A 25229-nucleotide genomic window follows, 5' to 3' on the forward strand; every position below is an offset into this window, starting at 1 on the left:
CTGCTCCAGCCGCAGGGCCTTCTGGCCTTTCCTGGAACACCCCAGTTTCCCACCCCAGGGTCTCTGCCTCCCAGGTGGCCCCTTCCCCCAGTTCCCTCAGAGCAGCCCCAGGACCACCCATGTGAGAATGTCCTCCTCTCTCTACCCCGTGTCCCCTGCTTTATCTTCATCCCACTTTCACTGCAGACTTTGTGTTTACGTCTGTGGTCCGTGCTGGATGTCAGCTCCAGGAGGGCTGGAATTTGGGTTTTGTTCACAGTTCTGCACCCAGCACCCAGAACAGTGCTTTAGCCCATAGCAGATGCTTAGGAACTATTTGTTGCAGGATTGACGGAGTCAAGAGAGTCTGGTCTCTGGTTCTGAGCACCAAGCAGAGACAAAGACAGACGTGGCAAGGCCACAGAGCCCTGTCTTTTCTTCTCCCCATGAGCTCTCCTCTTCCAGAGGGGTGAGGGGGTAGGTGGCACGACCTCACAAGATCTTGTCACAGGAGCTTATTTCTATAAAAGGGAATTTCCAGGCCCACAGGACTCCCAAGTCTACTTTGTAATTTGGCCAAAGAAGAGCGGGCACGTCTCAGCAGACCCACAGTCTGGTGAAGAGTCAGGAAACTGTGCATCGCGGCCCCTGTCCCAGGCGCGCCAGATGACGCCCAGAAGCACGGGCTCACTGAAGGCCGCTAAATTAATACATGAGGAGGTCCCTGGCCCAAATCAAGGTTAGGAATCAATATCTCAGGACACATGATCCACCAGCAGCCGAGAGGGCTTGAATTCATGGCCAGTCAACAACCACCTTGCCTTTCTCCCCCTCCCCTCCTCTGAGTATACGCCTCTCCCCAGCTCCACTCTGCTCTGTTGCTGCCTGACTTGGACTGTTTTTTTTTTTTTTTTGCTTAAACTCTTGATTTTTAAAAATATGCTTCAGTTTTCTCTTTTTGTAGGAAGAGTATGTAAATGTGATGAAGGAGGGAAAAGAACTTCGGAAAAACATTTATAAAAAGGCAACAGTGGAAGCAGCCTAAATGTCCATCAGCAGAGGAATGGGTAAAGAAGACGTGGTACATATATTCAGTGGGACTCTCTTCAGCCATGAAAAGGAATGAAACTGTGCCATTTGCAGAGACGTGGATGTAGAGACTGTCGTACGGTTGAAGTAAGTCAGAAGGAGAAAAACAAATGCCGTATATTAATGCATATATGTTGAATCTATAAAAATGGTATAGATGATCTTATCTGCAGAACAGATATACAGACACAGACGTAGAGAACAAATGTATGGGTATGACAGGGGCGGGATGAATCGGAAGATTAGGATTGACACCCATACACCATTGATACTACGTCTAAGAAAGTGAAAGTCACTCAGGAGTGTCTGACTCTTTGTGACCCCCATGGACTATACAGTCCATCGAATTCTCCAGGCCAGAATACTGGAGTGGGTAGCCTTTCCTTTCTCCAGGGCATCTTTCCAACCCAGGGATTGAACCCAGGTCTCCCGCATTGCAGGAGGAGTCTTACCAGCTGAGCCACAAGGGAAGCCCAAGAATACTAGTGTGGGTAGCCTATCCCTTCTCCAGTGGATCTTCATGACCCAGGAATCAAACCTGGTCTCCTGCATTGCAGGCGGATTCCTTACCAGCTGAGCTACCAGGGAAACCCACCAAGTATAAGACAGATAATGAGAGAACCTACTATATAGCACAAGGAACTCGATTCAGTGCTCTCTGGTGACCTTCAGCTCAATTCAGTTGCTCAGTCGTGTCCGACTCTTTGCGACCCCATGAATTGCAGCACGCCAGGAAGGAAATCCAAAAAGAGGGAATAGATGTACACATAGAGCTGATTCATTTTGCTGTACAGCAGAAACTAACACAGCAAGGTAAAGCAACTGTACTCCAATAAAATTTTTGTAAGAAGGCAGCAGTGAGTGATTTTTGATGGTTACAGGTAACAGCTGGAAGAGGGGCTGACGTAACACAGGGTTCTGGAGGAAAGCCGGGGGCGTGGAAACCACATAATAAAGGTGGGTTTGAACAATGAAGCCTGTTGGGCTGCAGTCTCATTTCCCGAGGGCAAGGCTAGCAGCCCAGGCACGTTAAATACTGGAAAGTCAACCTGACTGGACAAAGGAGCCAGTCTGAAGGTTAAGGCATGAGGACAGGGCCTTCATCATATTTTTTAAAATCAGTTAAATTCCCTGAATGCGAACTTGCCCTTAAATGAAAAATAAAATTTGCCTATTAGAACCTAAGGAGATTTGAATCAAGTATGAAACCACCGATGTCTCTCATGATGGTGATTTTGCTTTAAGGTAGCCAACTTCCCAGGAGGCCCATGAAGCTGCAAATTAATTACAATAAAATAACTCCCCCCCACCCCCGCCACCATCACCCCACTTTCATTCCCTCCAATACCCACAGGGTCTGGGCAATGAACACCTGACTTCACAGATTCAAAGCAGCATGCAGACAGAAAAATTCAGAAGGGGCCACAGGGTCCCCCGACTCAATTGTGGAAGTAATTAAAGAAAGATGAGCTTCTCTCCTAATTAACCCCCCTAAACGCTAATTAAAGATAATGATGGATGGAGGTGCAGCCTGCCCTGTTCTCTGGTGGCTGCAGGCAGGTGCCCCCAGGGAGGTGAGGGTGGAGTGGGCACTGCCTCCCTGCTGATCGGTGGGGAAGACAATAACCTCACCGGATAAGAACAACCGAGGAGGCCCTGCAGCCTCAGACCATTCTGTTTCTTTATAGATGTCAGACCACAGACGAGTCACTGCTAGTTCGGCCCAGCCCACGGGGAGAGCTGGAAGGCTTCAAGAAATTGGTTTTTAAGCCAGAGCACTTGAGTCACGGTCTTGAGCTGCCTATAGCTTGTTTGGGAACCAGGTGGGTTTGTAACGTAAGCAAGACTTTACAAAGGGGGATGCATTCGTGGTCCTGAGTCCCCAGAGTCCAATCGGCCACTGCCAGCATGTGGGGGAAGCTCTCCCCTTCCTCCCCAACCGCATCCCCAGTGGGGGAGGGGACCGTGACAACAAGTCCTGGGGAGTCTCGGGAAAAGCCAGCAGCTGCCCTCCCTTTGGGATGACTGCGTTCCACGTGGGATGCGGTGCTGGGCTGCAGCACCTGGGGACAAGGTGAGTGGGGTGACTGCGGGGTGAGCCCAGGCCTGTCCCCAGCCCTGTGCCAGGGCCCAGCATCTCCACACTCAGGCACAGGGGGCATCCGAGCTGTGTGACCCCGAGGGACAGGCCTGCCCACTGGCTGAGGCTGACGGCACTGCTTCGTGTCTTGGCGGGGCCGCTTCATCACTCCCAGGGGACAGGTCTCCCCTACCAGGCAGGGCCACTTTGGAGCTTTCCCAGATTTTTGGAGATTTCCCAGAATCCTCTCTGGAGACTAACAACTCTATTTGCCATGGCCAAGCCGCTGGCCTGGCTGAACCCCTGACTTGAACTGCTTTTTGCTTAAATAAACTCTTACTTTTTGAAAATATGCTTCAGTTTTCTCTTTTTGTAGGATAGTATGTAGACAGCAGTGATGTTTCTCTGATGTTGCTATTAGTTGCTATTTCATAATCTTTATGGATGACCCAGAGAGAGTCTTCTTGGAAGAGGCCCTGTCTTCTTCCAGGTACGAGAGCTGCTAAATCTGCCGGTGTTTCTGGCAGACCATCACTTTCAAAATTTCAAAATAAGATTACTGTCTGCATCACTGCTGGCTCATGCTTTGCAGTCTGAAGAAGCCCTCATTGAGAGGACGTACCTGTATCCAACAGGGTGAGGCTGTCCAGGCAGGTCTTCTGGATCACCTTGGTCTGGGTGCCCAGCAGTCTGTGGGAAAGTCCTGGCAGCTGATGCTGGGGCACATGATGAAGAAGAGAAGTACATGGGCGCAAGAGAGAAAACAGGTTTCCCTTTTCTTTTCCAATGGAAAAAACCCTCTGGATTATGAACTTTTTAAAGAGTGTATTAAATGTTTAAAGTTAACTCTTCATATATTATTACCTGGCCTCTCTCTGGGTCATCCATAAAGATGATGAAATAGCAACTAAAAACCATAGACTATCTCCAGTGTTTGATCCCTGTACTTCAGGAATGCATAAACCGCATGGGCGAATGCTGAAACCTCAGAGTATGACACATCTCTGCCTCTGGGAAGCGATGCTGTTTTTCTAAGATAAAGAATAACATCCATTGAGAGAGGAATGGCTAAGGAAGACGTGGTACATAGATACAATGGAATACTCAGTTCAGTTCAATTCAGTCACTCAGTCGTGTCCAACTCTTTGCGACCCCATGAATCGCAGCATGCCAGGCCTCCCTGTTCATCACCAACTCCCAGAGTTCACTCAGACTCATGTCCATCGAGTCAGTTATGCCATCCAGCCATCTCATCCTCTGTCGTCCCCTTCTCCCCCTGTCCCTAATCCCTCCCAGCATCAGAGTCTTTTCCAATGAGTCAACTCTTCGCATGAAGTGGCCAAATTACTGGAGTTTCAGCTTTAGCATAATTTCCTTCCAAAGAAATCCCAGGGCTGATCTCCTTCAGAATGGACTGGTTGGATCAATGGAATACTACTCAGCCATAAAAAGAATGAAATAATGCCATTTGCAAGAACATGGATGGAGCTAGAGGTTATCATACTTAGTGAAGTAAGACAGAGAAAGACAAATACCAAATGATATCACTTATATGTGGAATCTAAAAAAAAAAAAGATACAAGTGAACTTATTTACGAAACAGAAACAGCTTCAAAGACTTAGAAAACAAGCTTGTGGTTGCCAGAGGAAAGGTGAGGGGCGAGGAGTTTGAGGTTAACAGATACGCACTGAGTGCTGAGTGAGTGCTTGGTCACTTAGTCATGTCTGACTCTTTGTGACCCCATGGACTATAAGCCCACCAGACTCCTTTGTCCATGGAATTCTCCAGGCAAGAATTCTGGAGTGGGTTGCCATTTCCTTCTCCAGGGGATCTTCCCCATCCAGGGATTGATCTCGGGTCTTCTGCATTGTAGGCGGATCTTTATTGTCTGAGTTACCAGGGAAGCCCAAGATACACACTACTATATATAAAATAATCAACGAGCTACTGTGTAGCATAGAAAACTTACACCTAGTGGTTACTTTTTAAAACCTGCTTTTGGATGTGATTTGTAACAGTAGTCTGGGTTTTAACACCTTCTCCCTTCCTGTAAAGGACCAGCACATGTTCTTTCTCCTGGCTGAGTAGACCCTTCAGGTCCTGCCTGGGTGACAACATGCCCACAGAAGTGGTGCCGTGATTTCAGGACGGAGGCCAGTTCATGGTCAGCTCCTGAGACAGCGTTCTGAGTGTGCTAGGTGATTCTCTGCAAGGCATTCACTCACCTACACTTTTTCTTTTCTCAAAAACAGCCTGAGGCCACTGTGAGAAAACCTTCCTATGTTGTAAGCTGTTCTAGGGTGGGGTCGAGGGTGACCTTGGAATACTCCTGGATGAAACATGCACGTCCCAGGACAGCCCCAGTGGGGAGGACTCCTGGGGACATCTGAACTTTGTTTCTGCATGGACACACTGCACAGAGCAGGGTGAAGGAGGCCAGTATCCTCTCTGCAGAGGATCTCACTCCATGGCTGTTTCTCGTAAGTGAGGCTAAGTGAGGCTGTCGACGGCTCCCTGTGGTTTACAGAATAAAGCCCCACAGGTCATATGATCTGGCCCTCCACCTAGTTATGAGACTTAACTTCTCAGCCCTTGTTCTGCATTTTTCACTGTGCCCAGATAACTCTTCACATCTGCCCTACAGCCAGATCCCTCCCCTGCTTCACTCTCCAGGGACAGGTCCTAATTCGTGCCGTGCTCTCAGGGCAGTCTCTCCATCGCTGTTACAGCACCTTCCCACTGTATTCCCATGTTATCTGCCACCCCTCCCTGGATTTCTATACCACCCACAATGATCTCTGGCAAATCACAAGGACTCAGTATAGGCTCCTGCCTGGTTTAGCATCACCATGAAGGACAACAATGTCAGCATCTCTGGGTGAGCAAACACACACCAGCAGCCCCGTGTGGAAAACTCCCAGGAGCGCCACTTTTGTCCAAGCTGACCCCTAGCAATTAGGAGGAAATTGCACCAAGGTTCTGTCAGAGAAAACTCTTTTCATAACATGACCTTCAACAACAGGATATGCCTATTCACAGGCATTGAAAAATAGTGGGATTCTACTTGCTTATCAGGTGTTTTGTGCAAAACATTTGTAAGAGTTTGGACATAAATGGTAATGGTTTATAGAAGAAAAGAAAAATTAAAGGAGTATTATGTCCTGTACTGGAGAAGCCAATGGCACCCCACTCCAGTACTCTTGCCTGGAAAATCCCATGGACGGAGGAGCCTGGTAGGCTGCAGTCCATGGGGTCACTAAGAGTCGGACACGACTGAGCGACTTCCCTTTCACTTTTCACTTTCATGCATTGGAGAAGGAAATGGCAACCCACTCCAGTGTTCTTGCCTGGAGAATCCCAGGGATGGGGGAGCCTGGTGGGCTGCCATCTATGGGGTCGCACAGAGTCGGACACGACTGAAGCGACTTAGCAGCAGAATGTCCTGTACTGCTCGCTGATGGTTGAGCAGAGTTTTGAGAGAACAAAATGTCACTGAAAACTCTAGAGTTGTTTTTGTTGTTACTTCATTTTTCTTTTGTTGTTCCTATAAATAGTAGAAATATTCTTTGCACAGCAAAGAAGGCCATTGATAAAATGAAAGGACAACCTCCTGAGGGAGAAAATATTTGCAAATGATATGAATGACAAGGGATTCATATATAAAATAAACAATATATGCAACTCAGTATCAAAAAAACCCCCCACAGAACCCCATTAAAAAATGGACAGAAGACCTGAAAAGACAGTTTTTCCAAAGAGGTATGTAGATGGTCGACAGACATAGGGAAAACTGCTCAATATGGTTACTCATCAGGGAAATGCAAATCAAAACCACAGTGAACTATCACTGCGCGCCTGTTAGAATGGCTGTTACCACAAAGACAACAAACAACAATTGCTGGTGAAGATACAGAGAAAATGGAACCCTTGTGCACTGTTGGTGGGAATGTACGGAATAAACTGGTGCAGCCACTAAGGAAAACAATGTGGAGGTTCTTGAAAAAATTAAAAAAGGACTACCATAAGATCCAGCAACTCCACTCCTGGGTATATATCCAAAGAAAATGGAAAGACTGATTCAAAAAGGTAAATGCACCCCAGTGTTCAAGGATGCATTATTCATAATAGCTAAGATATGGAAGACAATCTTAGTACCCATCAACAGACGACTGGATTAACACACACACACACACAATGACATGCTACTCAGCTATAAAAAGAATGAAATTCTGCCATATGAAGCAATGTGGATGGACCCGGGGAATATTATGCTAAGTGAAATGAGTCAGACAGACAAAGACAAATACTGTAAGATATCACTTACATGTAGAATCTAAAACATAATACAAATGAATGTATATTGCAAAACAGAAACAGACACACCGATACAGAAAACAAGCTAGTGGTTACCAGTGGGCAGAGGGGAGAGCGGAGGGGAGAGAAGGGGGTATGAGATTAAGAGACACAAACTACTATATATAAAAGAAATGAGCAACATGGAATTATAACCATCATCTATAATAGCTTTAAATGGAGTACAACTTATAACAATACTGAATCACTGTTTTACACCTGAAACTAACATCACAAATTGATTATATTTCAATAAAAAATAGAAGTAGATGTTCTTTTGTTATTCTTGTAAATGGCAGAGGTAGATGAGAAATGCTGGCTGAGCATATGTGTGTGTGTATACCTAACAACATCAATCAGTGGTGAGGTATGTGCAAACACTTGCTGCTGACATGAACATGAAAGCAACAAGGAAAATCCAAGTGGATCCCCAGCAGGTGCGTCTCCCGGCCTCCACGCTATGTCTAACTGATGTCATGGGTTGGCCGCACTCCAGCAGGGCTATAAAAGAACAAAAGTCAGAACCACGAAACCTCTGCTGAGTATGAGCTGCGCCTTCAAGAAAGAAACGAAGGCAGGGAACACAGCCGTGACACAGCTATGAAGTAACCCTGATGGAATGATGTGGTTATGTCCCTTGAGAATACTACACGAAAAGGAAGAAGAAGTCGATCATAAGGATCAAAGGAGGAAGGAGGATGTCTGCTTGGCTGAGAGGCGAATTCCCTCATGATGCTCAAGATGAACCTTTATCTGGAATCAGACGGTGCGCTCTGCTCATAGACGTTCCTTACAAAACAGCACAGACACATATTGATTGTTTCTGAGGACGAAAGGGTGTTCTCGTTTCCCAGCACTGAAGACACTCAAGTGAAAACCTCTGAGGGACGGCAGAAATGGTCCTCAGCCGTTGGATCAGGGCAGCACAATCTCCAGATTCAAGAAGCAGGGGCCAGATGGAGCAGACATGCAGGTGCAGCATTTCCCTGGGCTATCAAATGAGCAGCTCCCTTGGATTTTAATTTGGAAAGCCGCTGGGGAATCTCAGAGGCTCCAGGACATACTATTTGTGATGCTGGTCAAAGAACCCAGCACCGCGGCCATCAGGCCCGCACACAGCCCAGCCCAACACCACTGCCATTGAGGGCCTTAGCATCTTTCATCCACTTTGAGAAAGGCTGAATGAAAGATGCTGCCTGGATGGAGCAGGCAGAGGCCTTGGTCTCCAGCCTCGACACTGCTCCCGCTTTCTACGTATTTGTGAGGATAGTGAAAAGATGCCACCAAGACAAGAAGCCCAAAGTTCACGTGACCAAAGCACTTCCACTGAGTTCCTGTCCTATGTGCTTTTCAAAAAAGACAAGTGCTTTCTGAGTAAGTAGCACAGAGTCAGGAGGAACAGAGGGTCTGGGTGGTATGTCAAGGCTTTAATAAACAAAGCTATTGTTCTACAGATATCATGAATATCTAACAATTGTGACTATTTTGGATGAATTGGTAAAAAGAAATCTATGATAGAATTTAATTTTAAAAATTTCATTAATAATGAAAAGTTATATTTGTCAGTAAACTAAATAAGTGCATAAAATTTAATCACATGTTTAAGAAAACCGGGTCCTGCAGTCCCCTTGCTGAGACCCATCCCCGGCTCTGGTGACTGAAACCCTGGTCCCCTGAGCTGGTTCTCAATCCCCCAAGAGACCCTGCTGCCTGAAAGAAGACTCTGCCTGCACTGCGGAGGCCCCGGTTCGACCAGACAGCCTCCTTGGCTTTCCCACCAGCCTCTCCGCAGCCAGCAGGGCTCTTTCCTCAGATCTCCGTCTGGTTGGCCGTGTGTATTGATTTTATTCGGGTCTCTGCTGAGTGTCACCTGGGAAGGCTCTGCTGCCACTCCAGCCCCATCAGTCTCACCCCAGCACAGAGCTCTGCCTCATTTTCCTCCTTTTCTCCTGTCCATTTTTCTGTTTATCCTCTGTCACCTGCACTGGAATGTGAACCCCAGCACAGCAGAAATCTGTCTCGCCCTACGCCACACCCTGGTCTGGCTGGTCCTCACTTCGGACTTGTCTCCTAGTAAGCCGATCACTGGTTCTATTTGTTTGGAAGCCAATGTGGTGACTCATTAGCAAGTGTGTGAACTCCCAATTATCCCAGTTATACCACCCATGGTGCCCTGAGTAGATCCTAATTGCATGAGAGAGAATACATGCTGAAGATCCATGTTATCACTGTCTTGTTAGGAAGCAAAGACTTTGCTGAGGTCCCTGAGTAGCTGAAAACCAAGGTACCATGATTAGCAGTCATGCCTGTGTCCTGTGTCCTGTGTCCTGGCCCAGAGAAGGACTTACTCTCTAGATACACAACTCAGTCCATCACTAAATGCAGTGATTCTCCGACAATGACCATCTCCTAGTTCTTGTGTCTTGGAAATTTATTCTCCAAGTTCTTCTCAACCTCAGGGTCAACGATGTCATATTTACCTGTGACCAAATGGGCAAACAGATGGGGAAAACTGGAAACAGTGACAGACTTTATTTTCTTGGGCTTCAGAATCACTGGGGATGGTGACTGCTGCCATGAAATTAAAAGATACTTGCTCCTTGGTAGAAAAACTATGACAAACCTAGACAGTGTATTAAAAAGCAGAGACATTACTTTACTGACAGACGTCTGTATAGTCAAAGCTATGGTTTTTCCAGTAGTCATGTATGGATGTGAGAGTTGGATCATAAAGAAAGCTGAGTGCCAAAGAATTGATGCTTCTGAATTGTGATGCTGGAGAAGACTCTTGAGAGTCCCTTGGACTGCAAAGAGATCAAATCAGTCAATTCTAAAGTAAATCAACCCTGAATAGTCATTGGAAGGACCGAAGCTGAAGCTTCAATCCTTTGGCCATCTGATGTGAAGAGCCGACTCATTGAAAAAGACCCTGATGCTGGGAAAGATTGAAAGCAAGAAGAGAAGGGGTGAGAGAAGATGAGATGGTTGGATGGCATCTCCAACTCAATGGACATTACTTTTGAGCAAATTCTGGGAAACAGTGAAGGACAGGGAAGCCTGGTGTGTTTCAGGCCATGGGCTCACAGAGTTGGACATGACTGGGCAACTGAAAGACAACAACAAATGGGCCTCGACTGGCCTTCCAAGTGCCAGGTACAGATGGGGCCGCCTCATCTGACACAAACAACCATGCCTGGGACCTGGGCGATACGTTCAGAGCAGTGTCAGTGCAGAAGCAGATACGGGACATCAGTGAAAAATGTCCAGCGGCCCATCTCAACTTTTTCCCCCCAACAGTTCAGTATGACTGGGGGATTCAATAATCTGCACCACAAAACCCACTGGCTGGGCACCAGAAACTCCACACTTCTTTCTTCGGCCTCCCCAAGAACTGAGGAGTGAAACAGGCGGTAGCATTGGGTCCTTCCTGGACAACATCTCACTGTGGCTCCGTTTCAAAGCAGGTATTCTGGGTCATCTGGTTTCTGGCTAGGATGTTTTGCTCCCATCTCAGCTGGAGGCAGGGGAGACAGGTAGCGGGGAGGTGGGCAAACGGAAAAGCAAACAGCTCACCGATAATCAAAGGAAAGCAATTAGCAGAGATTTTCTAAGGCAGGGAAGAACTAATCCCTGCCTGGAATGTGAAGCGTCACCATTCAAATGATATGACCTGTACAAGCGAAACAGAAGTCTTACGTCCACCCTTGATGGCTTCTCTTGTTGCTCAGATGGCTTAAATATTAATAAAGTCAACTTTCAAAGAAGAGGATTAAAACAGTTCATGTTAGTTTTAAAAGGATGCAATAAGCTGTCAATCCTGGGTCATTTCTGACATTAACTTCATGGGTGAAAAATTTTTGAAAACGGGTCTTGTTGGCAGATAAAATTGACACTGAGCTAACTTAAGTCATAATCCAAAAAAATTAAACATATTTAAGTCATCTGACTAATAGGATGAGGACTGCTCCCAGCAAACCACTGGTCAACACTGCATCTGCATTCACCCATTACCTCGTCTTCCTACATCGCAAGGAAACAGCGCTCCTGCCTGGCCCTCTCCAGGCATCCTGTAAAGACGCCATCATCTTTCATCAAGCTATGGCCAGTGGCTAGATTCTGGGCACATCTCACAACAGCTAGCCTGCCTCTCAAGGTAGACGAGAAGTCTATTTCTCATTTCAAAACAAATGACGAATGGTGTTCAGAAAAGTTGTTCTTAATTATCAAACATCAGGCCATAACAACAACAGGGCCTTTGGGATGGAGCATCATAAAATATTAATAACAGAGCCGATTCATTCTAGTTGACACGGGCGGCTTAGGTGTTCATTAACCACATGCTAGTCAGGTCTCTCACCTCCTTAAGAGTTTATTCCCTCATCCCCTCCTTCCTGGGCCCAGGATGCAAAAGAGTCCCTAGAAATCCCCGTCTGGGTCATCCTGTCAGCCCTCCTGTCATTTTCTGGGTCATTTACTCTCCCTGTCCCCCAAATGCACTTCCTCGCCTGCTCTGACATCTCCCTGGTCTCACCTGGGAGTGCTGCTGCCTCTCTTGCTGGTTGTTTTCCTGAGAAGGCTCCCTGGTGTCTAAATTGAAAGACCTGCCGGTGCTCGGCCCTGCCCCAGGCTCTTCCTTAGGCTCTTCCCCACACTCAGGGTCTGTTAGGCACACGCTGGTCCCCTGGAAGGTGATGCTGGCCAGACGCCATCTTTCTCCACAAGGCTGCTCCTCTCTGAGCCCGTGGAAACAGAGCAGTCTTCATCAGCTCCCTGCCCTTCTCTCCTCCTCAGTGGTCAGCTGCTTGGCTTCCGGGTTCCTTTAAGGGAGGGTATGGTTTCTCCGTTTGCTCCATGTTCTTTCTGTGTTTAGAGACCTAAAGCCACCACCCCCTGGCTCCCCAGCTCCTGCAGAGCCCTGCTCATGACGTCGCTCATGATGTCAGACCCTGGTCTGCAGCCTCTGATGGGGCTCCCGCTCCAGGACCGGTCTCCCTCCTGGTCTCTGGGGCTCCAAGGCTCTCCAGGAACTCTGAGGAAGGTCAACTCAGAAACTGAAGCACTCAGTGACTCTCACTATCTTGGCTTCCTAGAAAGAGCCCTGGACTTGGAAGACAGGGTCCAGCCCCTGCTAAGTTGGATGACGGGGGCGTGAGTCCACCTCCTGGAGGCCAAGCTCCCCACTCTGTACAGAAGGAAAGTGTCAATTGCTGCCTGCAGCGACGATCGTGACGAGGAAAATCAAATGGGGCATCACATCTTCAAGCCCATGGCATTAATAACAAGGAAGGGGATGCTTCTTGAAATTCAAAGAGACTTAAAAAACAGAGTAAGCACATGTTATGTGTGGACCTTGCCTAGATCCTAATACCCTAAAAAGACAGGGCTGAGATGACCCAGAAAATCTGTTTATGGACTGAGTATCAATTGATACTGAAAAATGATTGTTAATTATTAGAGGTGATAAGAGGCAGTGGAGTTACAGTTTTTCTATGTCACAACACAAACAAGGATAAGATGTATTCATCATCAGTTCAGTTCAGTTGCTCAGTCGTGTCTAACTCTTTGCAACCCATGGACTACATACAGTCCACCAGGCTGCTCTATCCAAGGGGATTCTCCACATTGCAGGTGGATTCTTTACTGTCTAAGCCACCAGGGAAGCCCATAATGTAGGATATTTAGAGCCAATGCTGACATACACCAGGGTGAAATGCTGTCATGTCTAGGATTTGCAAAGAAAAAACAGTGGGGAGTTCCCTGGCACTCCAGTGGTTAGGACTCGGTGCTTTCACTGCTGAATGCCTGGGTTCAATCCCTAGTCAGGGAACTAAGATCACTCTGCAAGCTGCAAGGCATGGCTGAAAACAAGAAAGAAAATATTTATAACAATAGGCGTATCTGATTGAAGGCAGAAGAGAAGGGGTGATAGGAGGTGGTTGGATGACATCACCAATTCAATCGACATGAACTTGGGCAAACTCCGAGAGATGGTGAGGGACAGGGAGGCCTGGCGTGCTGCAGTCCATGGGGTCGCATGGAGTCAGACATGACTTGGTGACTGAAGAACAACAAAAGAGACTAGATGAAGCAACTATGGCAAAATCTCGGTAAGTGTTGAACCCGGGCAGTGAGTACATAGCAATTCCTTGTACTAGTCTCTCTATTCTTGCATTTGTTGAGTATTTGAATAATTTAGAAAACTGTAGAAATGAATATACTCAGGGAACCCCAGGCGTATGTCAGGATAGTGAGAAGACTCAGGAACGAGGGAGCAAGGTCAGTGTGTCCAGGGGAGGAAGCATTTTGTCCTCAGGGCTGGGTCCGTGCAAGACGAGGATCCGACTCCTATGTCTCTCCAAGCCCTCTGGGAAAACCAAAGATCCAGTGGAACTGAACTGTGGTTCTGCTTCTGAGTTACAGACACAGGGGTATTAACACTTTCTGAACATCTACATGTGCTATGGATTTAACATATATTATTTCATTTAGACCTCAAGTCAAATTGATGATAAGCAAACTAAAGTTCAGAGACGTTTGTAACTCAGCCAAGGTCACACAGCTCTGTGAGCAGCCGGGCTTGGAGCCCAATTCAGGTCTGTCTGTCTCCACAACCTGTGTTTCCTCCCCAGCTTCATGACACATCGATGGAAAAAATGCAGCTGGAAGTGAAATAAATCTTAACCAGGTGTCGGAGGCAGAAGTTTGCCACCTGGCCTGGAGAGCTTCGTTGAAATGATGGCATAATTTCCTAACCTTTTAGCTAATAAAACAACTAATAGATATTTTAGGGGGGGAAGTGTGGGGAGAGGGTGGAGAGGGAAACAAAATGAATGTGTTGTCTGCAGCCAATACTTGGAGAAAGAAAGTATTTTTCCTGAAACGATATAAAACCCATATTGGAGAATAATATACAGTCAAGCTGGTTGTTTCCTATTTTTGGCCTTGTTTCTACTCATCTTTAACTCAGCAGTTGTACCCAATTTGCCTTGGAGGAATGATGAAACCAAATAGCTTTTTAAACATTATTTTAAAGATCAAAGGATTTCCGTTTGAAGATCAAAGCATAATGGATAATTTTTTGGCAAGAGCACACACTCAAAATGTATTGGGCAGTTTTTGTGTTTTGTTTTTAACGTAACTGGTTTCAAAAGAGCCTGGGAGAGTGTGGCCTGGGGTGGAGTGGATGAGCTTTTTTGTCTGAAAACCCTGCTGACGGTGCTCTGTGACAACCTGGAGGGATGAGGTGGGGACAGAAGTGGGAGGGGGAGTTCAGAACGTGGATTGTGGGTGGGGAGGGCGGTGTCAGAAACCCATGTATACCTATGACCGATTCATGTTGCTGTATGCCAAAGCCATCACTATATTGTAAAGTAATTATCCTCCAATTAAAAAAAAAGAATAAAACAATCCGTGATGATGTGTTTCAGGCTCTGTCCTCTGGCTCTAGGCAGATGACACTCCACGAGGAGGCCCAGATGGCCAACAAGGACCGTGTTCTGGCTACTTGGAGCAGCCTTGATGCGATGAAAGCTGAGTGACACGGGCTGTGGCCCAGACAGAGGTGCAGAGAGGAATTCCTGAGAGGCAGACATGCGTCTAGATTTCCCGAGTGCTGGCTCAGGCAGGGCGGGGACAGAAGCCTGAGCATCAGTGCTCGCAAAGGACAGAAAACCACGTGGAGGATGAGGTGATGGCTCAGGGCCCGAGGAGACCAGCCGCATGGCTTCCTCTACCCAGGCCTCAGCGAACTTGGGGAAAGCACATAAACAAAAGAGAATTCCACCACCTGGCTGGCCCAAGGCAGGGGCAGCCACCTGAACCCTTGACCTTGAACCTGGAGAAGACCAGCACAGGGTCCACCCCACCGGCCTCCCGCCAACTCTGACGAGCAGAAAGAAGGTCTGGGACAAGACTGGGGCCTCCTTGTGGTTCCTTCAGACTTAAGGCACAGCTGAGAAACTAGGCATTTGGATCAAACACACCCGGCCTTTCTTCTTGCTTTGATAAAACACCTAAAACACCAGGACACGCCCTGCCACACACCAAGGAAGAAAAACAATGTAAAGGGGAAAAAAACAATAGCTTGTCCCCTTACATGATATTTTAGGCATTTGTCTGAACTGTATTTGTAAAGGAAGTGGCCACTGGTAGATTTTCGTCCATCAGGAAAAAAAATGCATGAGTTACACATTAGGAATAAAGAGGGAGGGATAAACAGCAAGGTCCTACTGTACAGCATAGGGAGCTACATTCAACATCATGAGAGAAACCATAATGGAAACCAGTATGAATAAGAATGTATAAATGCATAACTGAGTCACTTTGCTATAAGCAGAAATTAACACAACATTGCAAGTCAACTCTAGTTCAATTTTTTAAAAAAAGAATAAAGAGGGAAAGATATTACCAAAACATTGAAACAAGGAATTCTTCCAACTTAGCTCATTTTTAAGACCATGTAGAGTTAACGGTGTGCATGACAGACTGTTCCACAGGCAGAACGGTAGGGTTATCTTCTGGTGAAGAACACTGGGAAGATGGGTTGGCAACAGGTGTTCTGAACAACCAAATATCCATAAGTTCTTAGCATCTCTACGGTACACAAACTACCTGGCGAGAAAAATGCTCCACCCAGAAAAAACAAATTGAAAATCAAGAAAAATCATTTTGCTCATCCCCTTGGCATTTCTTACTTCACTATACTTTCCAGACACCTAGTTCTCTTTCTCAGTTTCTTTTCTCTAAGTCATGAGAACAGGCTGATTTATGTCCAAATCACACAGGTTAATTTTGGAAGCTGATTCCACTCATGAGAGAAGGCAGAAACCGGTTCATGAAACTTAAAGGTTTACCAAAATCATGTAAAAGTCTGGGGGCTTAGATAAGATCAATAAAATGTTTAGGTATTTTCACTGTATGAATTAGGGGCACAGAGGCGTACTTGAAATCTCCAGGTACCATTTCAAAATGCTCATTTGGCACAAAAGGGGTTTTGGAATTGATGCATAAAGATTTTGGTTCTGTTTCTTCTGAGCACGTTCCTGAGAAAAACGGCTAGACTTGGCTGTTCGTTAGACTTTGCTGGTGACTTGGACCTGCTTTAAGGACTTGGCAGGCTGTGCTCAAGGGGCCCTCTTTCAGGCATCAGAGCTAAGCTGAGGGACAGTGGCGGGCAGGGCGGCCACAGAGCCAGGGCACCTGGGTGGTGGGGCGGCAGGGAGGACCAGAGCCCCCATCTGTGCTTCTATATGAGCTGTCCTCTGAAGCCACCAGATGAAAGGGCCCTGTCACTAGAGGTCGAGCGACAGCCTGCACCCTCTGTGGCCACTTTCAACAGGAGTGATCGCCCTGGCACCAGCTGCGTGGATGCTGCAGGTTCACCTTCCTCCCCTCGCTGGTTTTCTGCATTTCCACTCGGTCAACAAATATTTATGGGGTCTTCCCTGGTGGCTCAGTGGTTAAAAATCCACTTGCCAATGCCAGTTTGATCTCTGGTCTGGAAAGATCCCACATGCCGTGGAGCAGCTAAGCCTGTGCACCACAGCTACTAAGCCTGCACTCTAGAGCCCGTGTTCTGCAAGAGAAGCCGCTGCGATGAGAAACGTGCACACCGCAAAGAAGAGTAGCCCTCGTTGGCTGCAACTAGAGAAACCCGAGTAGCAACAAAGTCCCAGCGCAGCCAAACATAAATAAATTAATTCAATTAAAAGAAAACAAATATTTACAGAGCTTCCCTATGTGCCAGACTGACAGCTGGAAAGAGAGGCGTGGATGAACTCAAACATCACACGGGGCGGGGAAGCAGACAAAATACTCAGGGTCTCTCAAAGAGGGAGTCGGTTTGTGACTCTTCAGAGGGAGGGACAGGGCGGCCCCCACCCCGACCAGGGCCGCCCCTCCCCCAGCAGCTCCGCGGCAGCAGGGAATCCAAGCAGGAGTGAAAGGAGCCAGGCAGGTGGTAGACGAACAACTGGGAGAGCAGAGTTCTCTCTCTGGAGCAGCTGCTGTCCAGGCTGCCCATGGACCACCCAGGAAACCTGGGAGCCACTGGGGGGAGGAGTCAGATGGAGTGAGGGCTGCTGGGGGTGGTGGGAGGCCCGGGGTCCCTGTAGTAACCTCTCCAGGAGCCCCAACGTGAGGCCAGATCTGTGACAGTGAAAAAGGAAGCTGTGACCCCACGTTTCCTCCTGCACACCCACATTCACACCCTCCCTCCACCCTCCGAATCAACTGTCCCAGCGAGAGTTTACAGTGTGCTCAGAGAAGAGATTCCAAAATGCAGGAGGCAGAGACCACATTTAAACTCCAGTTATCTCCTGATCCACCCGAACATATGAAAGTGAACTTTGAACAGGATAAGTGCTTTTAGAAATTACATTCTCTTTGAATCTGAAAAAGTGTGTATATGTGTGTATAACTGAATTACTTTTCTATACACCTGAAACTAATGCACACTGTAAATCAACTATACTTCCATAAAAAATAAGTATTTTTTAATTTACTTTTTTTTTTTAATCAACCACAAGCTGAGAGTCCATGACACCCTTCAATATCATGACCTTCCTGCCAAACCAAGACTCAGGTTTGATCCCTGGGTCAGGAAGATCCCCTGGAGAAGGAAATGGCAACCCACTCCAGTATCCTTGTCTGGAGAATCCCATGGACAGAGGAGCCTGGTGGGCTACAGTCCATGGGGTCCCAAAGAGTGGGACACGACTCAGCAACTGAGCACAGCACTGGTCAATGAGCTGTCACCCATCATAAATTCAGTTTCATAAATTCTAACACCTCCCACCCGCCATGAGTCTCCATCTCTAACAGATGAAGACAGTCTCCTTACAGAAAATCTCTCGCCCAAGACTGCAGGGCTCACCATGGCTGAGCCAGGATTCAGACACAGGCTCAGAGCTCTGTGATCCTCCCTGCACACGTTGGACTCGAGCCTCCGCCACACAGGCTCTCATCCTTTCTGTGAACCACCATCTCCCCACCCTCACAGCTCTGTCTTCCATCCTGTCTCCAGTGGGCAGCCTTTCTCGACTTCTCAAGCCAGAGGCCGCCTGGGATTGCCACCTCTTCCGGACATCCCCTGTGCCGCTAACCCCCCATCCAGGCCTGTTTTGAGGACCCCCACGGGCCGGAGATCCCACCCAGGTCAGCTCAGACTTGGTGAAGGGCTGTCTCACACTGCCTTCCTTGCAATGTTTTCCTGTCCAATGTTTGAGAAGAGTTTTAGAATTTTGCTTGGAAATTCTCATTGTCCTCAGAAATGACTCATGATCTCTTAGAAATCACTATGTATATATGGGAGAATTCTTGAGATACAGAAGAGCTTGTAAAATTTTTTGCAAATAGGATAAAACAGTGTGCTTATTTCGCTTTAAGACTGACATTCATGTATTAATTTCAATTTGCAGAGGCATCTCCCTACTTTTAGAAGATATGAACATGTTGTTTTTGGAGATTAAAGAATTTTGTGGGCCCTTGACAACCTAGACACAAGCCCTGTGTCTGCTGTCCAACGGGCAGAAGAGGCCTGCTCACCCTTAGCTGTGTGGCCTGTGTATCAGTTATACACAGACCACCATAAAGCCCAGTCCTGCCCCCACCAGTCACGACTTCAAGCTTCAGACAGAGATTTTTGTCCAGCTGACTGATTAAGTCTTACAATGACTAGCACAACTGCCATAAAATGAATGCTAATGGACTCAGGAAAAATGTTATAAATACACAAAAAAATCACAACTTCAACCACAGAGCCTTCAATCCTATACGCTTCAGCCCCTTTCCTACAATATCTAGCCATTTGAGATAATATTACTGATACTTCTCAAATTTGCATTCTCTTTCCTAAAAGCAACACAAAACAAAAATGCTTTGATTTCATTGCTTGAAAAGATGGTACAAGAAGACAGAACCTAAATAAAACAGAACATAAATATTAGAGGGTCTCTGGAAGTACTCCACCTCTAGATTTTTGTTTCTTGAGTAGCTAGTTCTAGGGTCCCTTCCAAGAATGTAGAGGGGAGCCGTGCTCATAATCTCCTGGACCTCCGTGTCCCTAAGGTGGCCAAGGCCTCCTATTACCTGCATATTGTCCTTGGGCTCAGGTCAGTTTCCTTCAGTAAACTTTAACCAGATGCAGTCTGATAACATTTTAACATACACGATTAAATCAAACCTACTCACTTGCCCAGCAGTTAGGGGAGGAGTGGGGGCCACTGAGGCTCTGTAAGAAATAAGGGGGGTGGGGGAGGGGCAGCCCCTGCTTTGCTGGATCAACCAGTAGGTCATGTAATGCTGTCTGAACACCAGGAGCAAAAAATAATTTATCAAAAACAAAACAAACCATGGGTATACTTGGAATGAACAGAATCTACATGAACAAAATGCATTCTTCGATGAGCAGAACTTCAGGGCAGATACCCTTTAGCACATGACTGGGGCTGAGAGCAAATGGCCTGGCTTTTAAACATGCTTTGCTAACACTGCTGATACAGCACTTCTCCACCTGAAGACCACAATGCTATTTCTATTTTCTGCATGTCCAGACCCCATATAAGCCTCTGTTTCACCTGGGGGCAGGCCCAGGGACCTGAAAGTCAGATTTCATGTTGCCCCGAGAGGGCATGGTTTCTGTTTCACCCATCATGTGCTCACATTGAAAACCGAGAAGAGGAAAGGAAATCCCAGAAGGGAGGTAGGGAAAAGGAGAGGGGGTCCTGGGGACCCTGGCCTGGTGCTGCCCACCTCTTTCCGTTACTGTCCCGGAGCATTGCTCTGCCCATCACTCTGGACTTCATCTCCAGCTCCTGCACTTCCTCCAGAAGCGTTTTCTTGCAGGTGTGCTTGGCCCTGTGTCCAAGGAAAAGACAAGAAGGACATGACATGTGAACTCAGCTGTGACAACAGGCTGCTCCCCCATGGGCCCTCTCTGATGTCCTCTGACCCAGGCTGGGGCTTGGAGACACTGTGGAACATATGCCAGCCCTGTGCATGGCGAAGACTCCACCTCTGCAACCTGGGAAGCACCCCAAGTCCTGCAGGATGGGTCCAGGCCATGGGTGTCAGCAAATGATCCCCTAAGAGCATTGCTTGTGGCTGCAGAGCTGGCTGATGCCCTCCAAGTCCAGATTGAAGCCCAGCGTTCCTGCAGGGTCACAGGTCTACCTTGAAAGCTGTCTACTTCAGGACCTAAAGACCCAAAAGATGCTCTAATCCTCACCCAAGTGGACATATGTGGGTTCTTTGGACTGTGCCCAACTGTAAGGTCAAGAGCCCAAGGGAAACAGTCTTCTCTCTCCTTTTAGGGTGAAAAAAGTCACAGCAAGATGGAGTTATGATGCCAGGGGTCACTGTCATCATGCCAAACCCTTGATCTGAAATTCGGGTCAACACAAATATCTGGGCACAGATTTCCTTTCTTCTCTTGCAGACTTCAGCAGCGTAAAATAACAAACACAGTAGCAAAACAGGCTGGCCTTTCCAGCCTGTAAACCTCAAACGCTTTCCCTGACCTGCGGAAAGAGTTCCCTGCACCTTCTCCTGATTAAACTAAGAAACACCTCACAATGTTTCAATAAGTGGCTGATCGCAAAGGTCTTCCTAAAATTGAGATTAAACAGAGAATGGCTGGTTGGAAGCCATACAGGCGAAGAAAGGGCATTAACCGAGATACAGTTTAGAAATGAGAAAAGACAGCCTGTAAAAAAGCAGAAGACTCTAGCAGAGCAGCACAGGGCAGTATTCTTCTGAAAATCTTTTTCTAGTTTTTCTGCAGAAGCGCATGTGGGGTGCCCATCAAGCACCCAGACTCGGAGACAGAATCAGAACCAAACTGAGTGTGTCTGCAAGGACACAGCACCATGCAATGGAACCTTCTGGAGACCTGAGCTGCTCCACGGAACCACATGCTCCCGTCCACCTTCCGCCTTCAAGGAGTCTGGGAAGACAGTGCCCGGTTGTCTGCTGACACCCCAAGTTCATTTCCGGTGGAGAGTCAGAGTGGAGGCTCTGTGTAAGTGTAGGTCATTCATCTCCCCACAGGAAACAAGAAGTGAACCACACAGTTTTCACACCTAATTCCTTAACCACACCAAGCAGTGTCCTGAGACTCAGGGGCGATTAAAACACTGCAATTCAAAGCGGAGACAGGGGAATTTTCATTTAAACAAGAAATGAGAAAATGTTTAACTTTCTGCTGGAAAGAAGACAAAGAGAACGTGACACTGTTCACTATGAATGAATATGCCAGGCCCAAAGTCTACCTTTGATCTCAACTGGGCTTCTGGGCTGTACTGATAAGAGCCATCTGGGTAAACAGCCAGCCCCACTCCACTCGGATTCACCCCAGATACACGGGTCCTGTGGAGTGTGTCTGGCTTGTCCTTACTGTTTCAGGAATGTCTTCACTCCAACATCCTCCCTTCCCTCTTCCTCTCTCGCCCACAGAGCAAGCAGCACTCATCAACCTCTAGACCAGCCCCCAGTGTTATCCTCTGGGCTGGGGTAGGGGAAGGGAGACACGAAGTAGGCTTGAAACAGGAAGGCTGGACCACAGGGCGCAGAGCACCAGAACCCTACAGCTTGGGCCGAGAGAAAAGAGACTTTGACCCATGGGACTGAAGCCGCCAGTTTTCACTCATTCATAAAACTGCTCCAGAAGGAAATAAGCATGTTGATTCTACTTGGCCTTGTTCACGTCCCCAGTAGATGAAAATGTGTTCATACCCAAGAGTTCTTCAGCAATTTTGTATTTCCACAAGGCTAGTTCCTGGGAGTCAGTCTAGGAACTTAACCAGTATGAGAACATGGCTAGTCTTTCTGCCTGGAGTACTGCAGTAGACTTGATGCTGGCAATTTAAAACCATGTTTTGGGGGACTGTCCTCGTGGTCCAGTGGCAGACTCTTGAGCTCCCAATGCAGGGGGCCTGGGTTCAATTCCTGGTCAGGGAACTAGATCCTGAATTTGTGGTTGCTGTTTAGTCCCTAAGTTGTGTCTGACTCTTTGCAACCCCATGGACTGCAGCCCACCAGGCTCCTCTGTCCACGGAATTCTCCAGGCAAGAATACTGGAGTGGGTTGCCATTCCCTTCGCCAGGGCATCTCCCGAATCAGGGGTCAAACCTGAGTCTCCTGCATTGGCAGGCGGATTCTTTACCACCAGAGAAGCCACCAGGGAAGCCCAGATCCTGCCTGCTGCAACTAAAAATTCCCCATGCCACAACAAAGATTGAAGATACCACGTGCCGCAACGAAGACCGGGTGCAGTCAAATAAATAAATAAAAATAGCTAAAAATATTTTTCTTCAAGAATCTTTACCCAATAAGGCCTTACTTAGAGAAATGATTCTAAGATCTCCCCTGCCAAAGTCTACATTCGTCATTGACTAAAATCTAATACTCCTAAATTTCAAAAAGCCAGCCACTAAGTATTAACCGCTAGCAAGGAAATCAGATCTCACCAAGAGCTGGGGTTGGGTTTGTTCTGAATCACAGCTTGGACAGAGTGAACCCCATTACCTGTGGATGGCTGTTTCCCAGGGCTCCTCCCCCAACCCCAGGTCCAGAGGCCACGTGAGCACTGAAGGGCAGGTGGGCGTGCTTAGACCCTCTAAGAGTGTGTGGTAGTCCACAATGAACCTTCAGATAGAGTGAAAGGTATTCTCCAGGTTATCAGAGATTTTTGAAATAAGTAAGTTGGCCTAAAACCCTGAACTTTTCTTCTTCTTATTTCTGAATTTTTTTTTTCCTGGACTCCTTTTCTTTTTTTTCCTTATGGAAGGAGAACAAGTCAGAAGGAAACATTAGATTCTAAATGTGGATGAAAATGTAAATATAATGTGCCTCAAAAGAAATTAGTCTGGTTGGAAGGTTTTTTTGTTGTTTTTAAATCAAGGCCCTGTTGTACACAGAAATTTCTTATTACTTTTTATTCCACTTAACTGCCTATCTGGGATTATAATAAGGAAATGAAGTCATTCTGGACTTCCTGAATGTACTGCGTGCTGACTGGTAAGGTACAGGAGATACAGTTAGATAAAAAGAGATGGGTCCCTGAGTCCTGTGGCCTTGGGCTTTATATTATTTTTATAAAGCAACATAAGTGAATTGTTGCTTTATGAGCATAAGTACATGGCAGCTTACCTAAGAATGCAGTCATGGGTAAACATTTTTGGAAGCACGTGAGCTAAAGGATATTAAAGTAGTTCTGGACAATTTAAACTGCATGCATCTAATAAAAATATTCATTAGCCAGGTAGCATCTATCATCAATTATTTTAATAAAAGATGTGTTAGTTTAGTCCCTCATGAAAATTCTGGTTAACAGGGTAACAGAAGAAGTTTTTTGCAATGTCCAAATCTGCCTTAACATAGTTCAATAATGGATTTTCATTCAGAAATTTGATAGACTTCACTGAAAAAAAATCACCAAATTGCCTCATGCTGTTTTTTCTTCCTTATGCTTAACAGTGCAGGTCCTGAAATGGGAGAGAGACTGGGCAAAGAAAGAGGGAAAATGCAGGAAGACAGAGCAACCTGCGTGCACAGAAATGCACAATTAAGTCCCCTACATACGAACCTTCAAGTTGCGAACTCTCAAAGATGAGAATGTGTATCTGGTTCCAGCACGGAGCCAGCACCTGCTCCATCCACGTCAGGTGTGAGGGCCACTGCAGCTGGTCCTCCGTCTCCTGCTGCTGACGATCCTCCTCCCACCTCCTCTCCCTCCGCCGGTCAATAAGTCTTCTTGTCTGTTCACTCGATGCCAGCCCCTGTGTGCCTGCTATTGTACTACTAGGTACTGTACTGTAAGATTAAAAATCTTTTATTTTTTATTTTTTTTATGTATTACTTGTGTTAAAAGAACTATAGATCAGTACAGTACCATATAGCTGGTTATGTTATTTATAGTTGGGTACCTAGGCTAACTTTGTTGGACGTATGAACAAATTGGATTTAGCAAACACGCTCTTGGAATGGAACTCATTTGTATGTAAGGGACTCACTGTATGTTAAAAGGCAGGACTGCTTTGAGCTGGAATTTAAAAGTGTTTTCAAAATAGAGTTAACCACCAAATCTCAAAATCAAACTAAAATGTCTTAAGACTGGCCCAAGGCAAGAAGAAAGAATCACAGCAAATTTACAGAGGTTCCAGACACTGCCTCAAGCTGATTCATCAGAGCCAGCCCTCCAGCTGCCCCCTGACTCCCTGTGATGTCACTCAAGCTCTCTTCTCCAGAGTCCAGGGTGCAGCCTGGCACATCACGTGACAAGAAACATTCTACAATCTGAACCAAATGACAGGCAATTTTCTGCACAATTGGGATTAATATTTTTGTTCAGTGTGTAGGAAGGAAAAACAGGACAGCTTTGTAAAGCTGAAGAAAGAGAAATGACAGGTAAGTATCATGGCCTCATTAGAGGTAAGCAACTCATAATACAGTTTCCCTGGGAGAAGCCTCTGAATTTACTTGAAGTGAAGTGAAGTGAAAGTCACTCAGTCGTGTCTGACTCTTTGTGACCCCAAGGACTGTATAGTCCATGGAATTCTCCAGGCCAGAATACTGGAGTGGGTAGCCTTTCCCTTCTCCAGGGGATCTTCTCAACCCAGGGATCGAACCCAGACCTCCCACACTGCAGGCGGATTCTTTACCAGCTAAGATATCAGGGAAGGCCCTGAATTTACTTGACTCAACAATAAATATTTCAGGCTGGGAGTGTAA

General features: G+C 46.7%; 1 protein-coding gene across 2 annotated transcripts in view; it reads right to left on the bottom strand.

Annotated features, from left to right (window-relative positions):
* The window catches only part of ATP8A2 (ATPase phospholipid transporting 8A2), a 492224-nt gene that overhangs the window by 26748 nt on the left and 440247 nt on the right, over positions 1-25229 (bottom strand). For both annotated transcript variants that reach the window (XM_086329703.1, XM_086329702.1), the window contains exon 35: positions 20253-20357. In XM_086329703.1, coding sequence (XP_086185829.1) covers positions 20253-20357 — 105 coding nt within the window. The remainder of the gene's footprint in view (positions 1-20252; positions 20358-25229) is intronic.

This window comes from Bos grunniens, chromosome 12 (assembly GCF_055505025.1).
Source record: "Bos grunniens cultivar Pamir isolate PY7600 chromosome 12, Bosgru_T2T1.0, whole genome shotgun sequence".
In the NCBI taxonomy this organism is placed as follows: domain Eukaryota; kingdom Metazoa; phylum Chordata; class Mammalia; order Artiodactyla; family Bovidae; genus Bos; species Bos grunniens.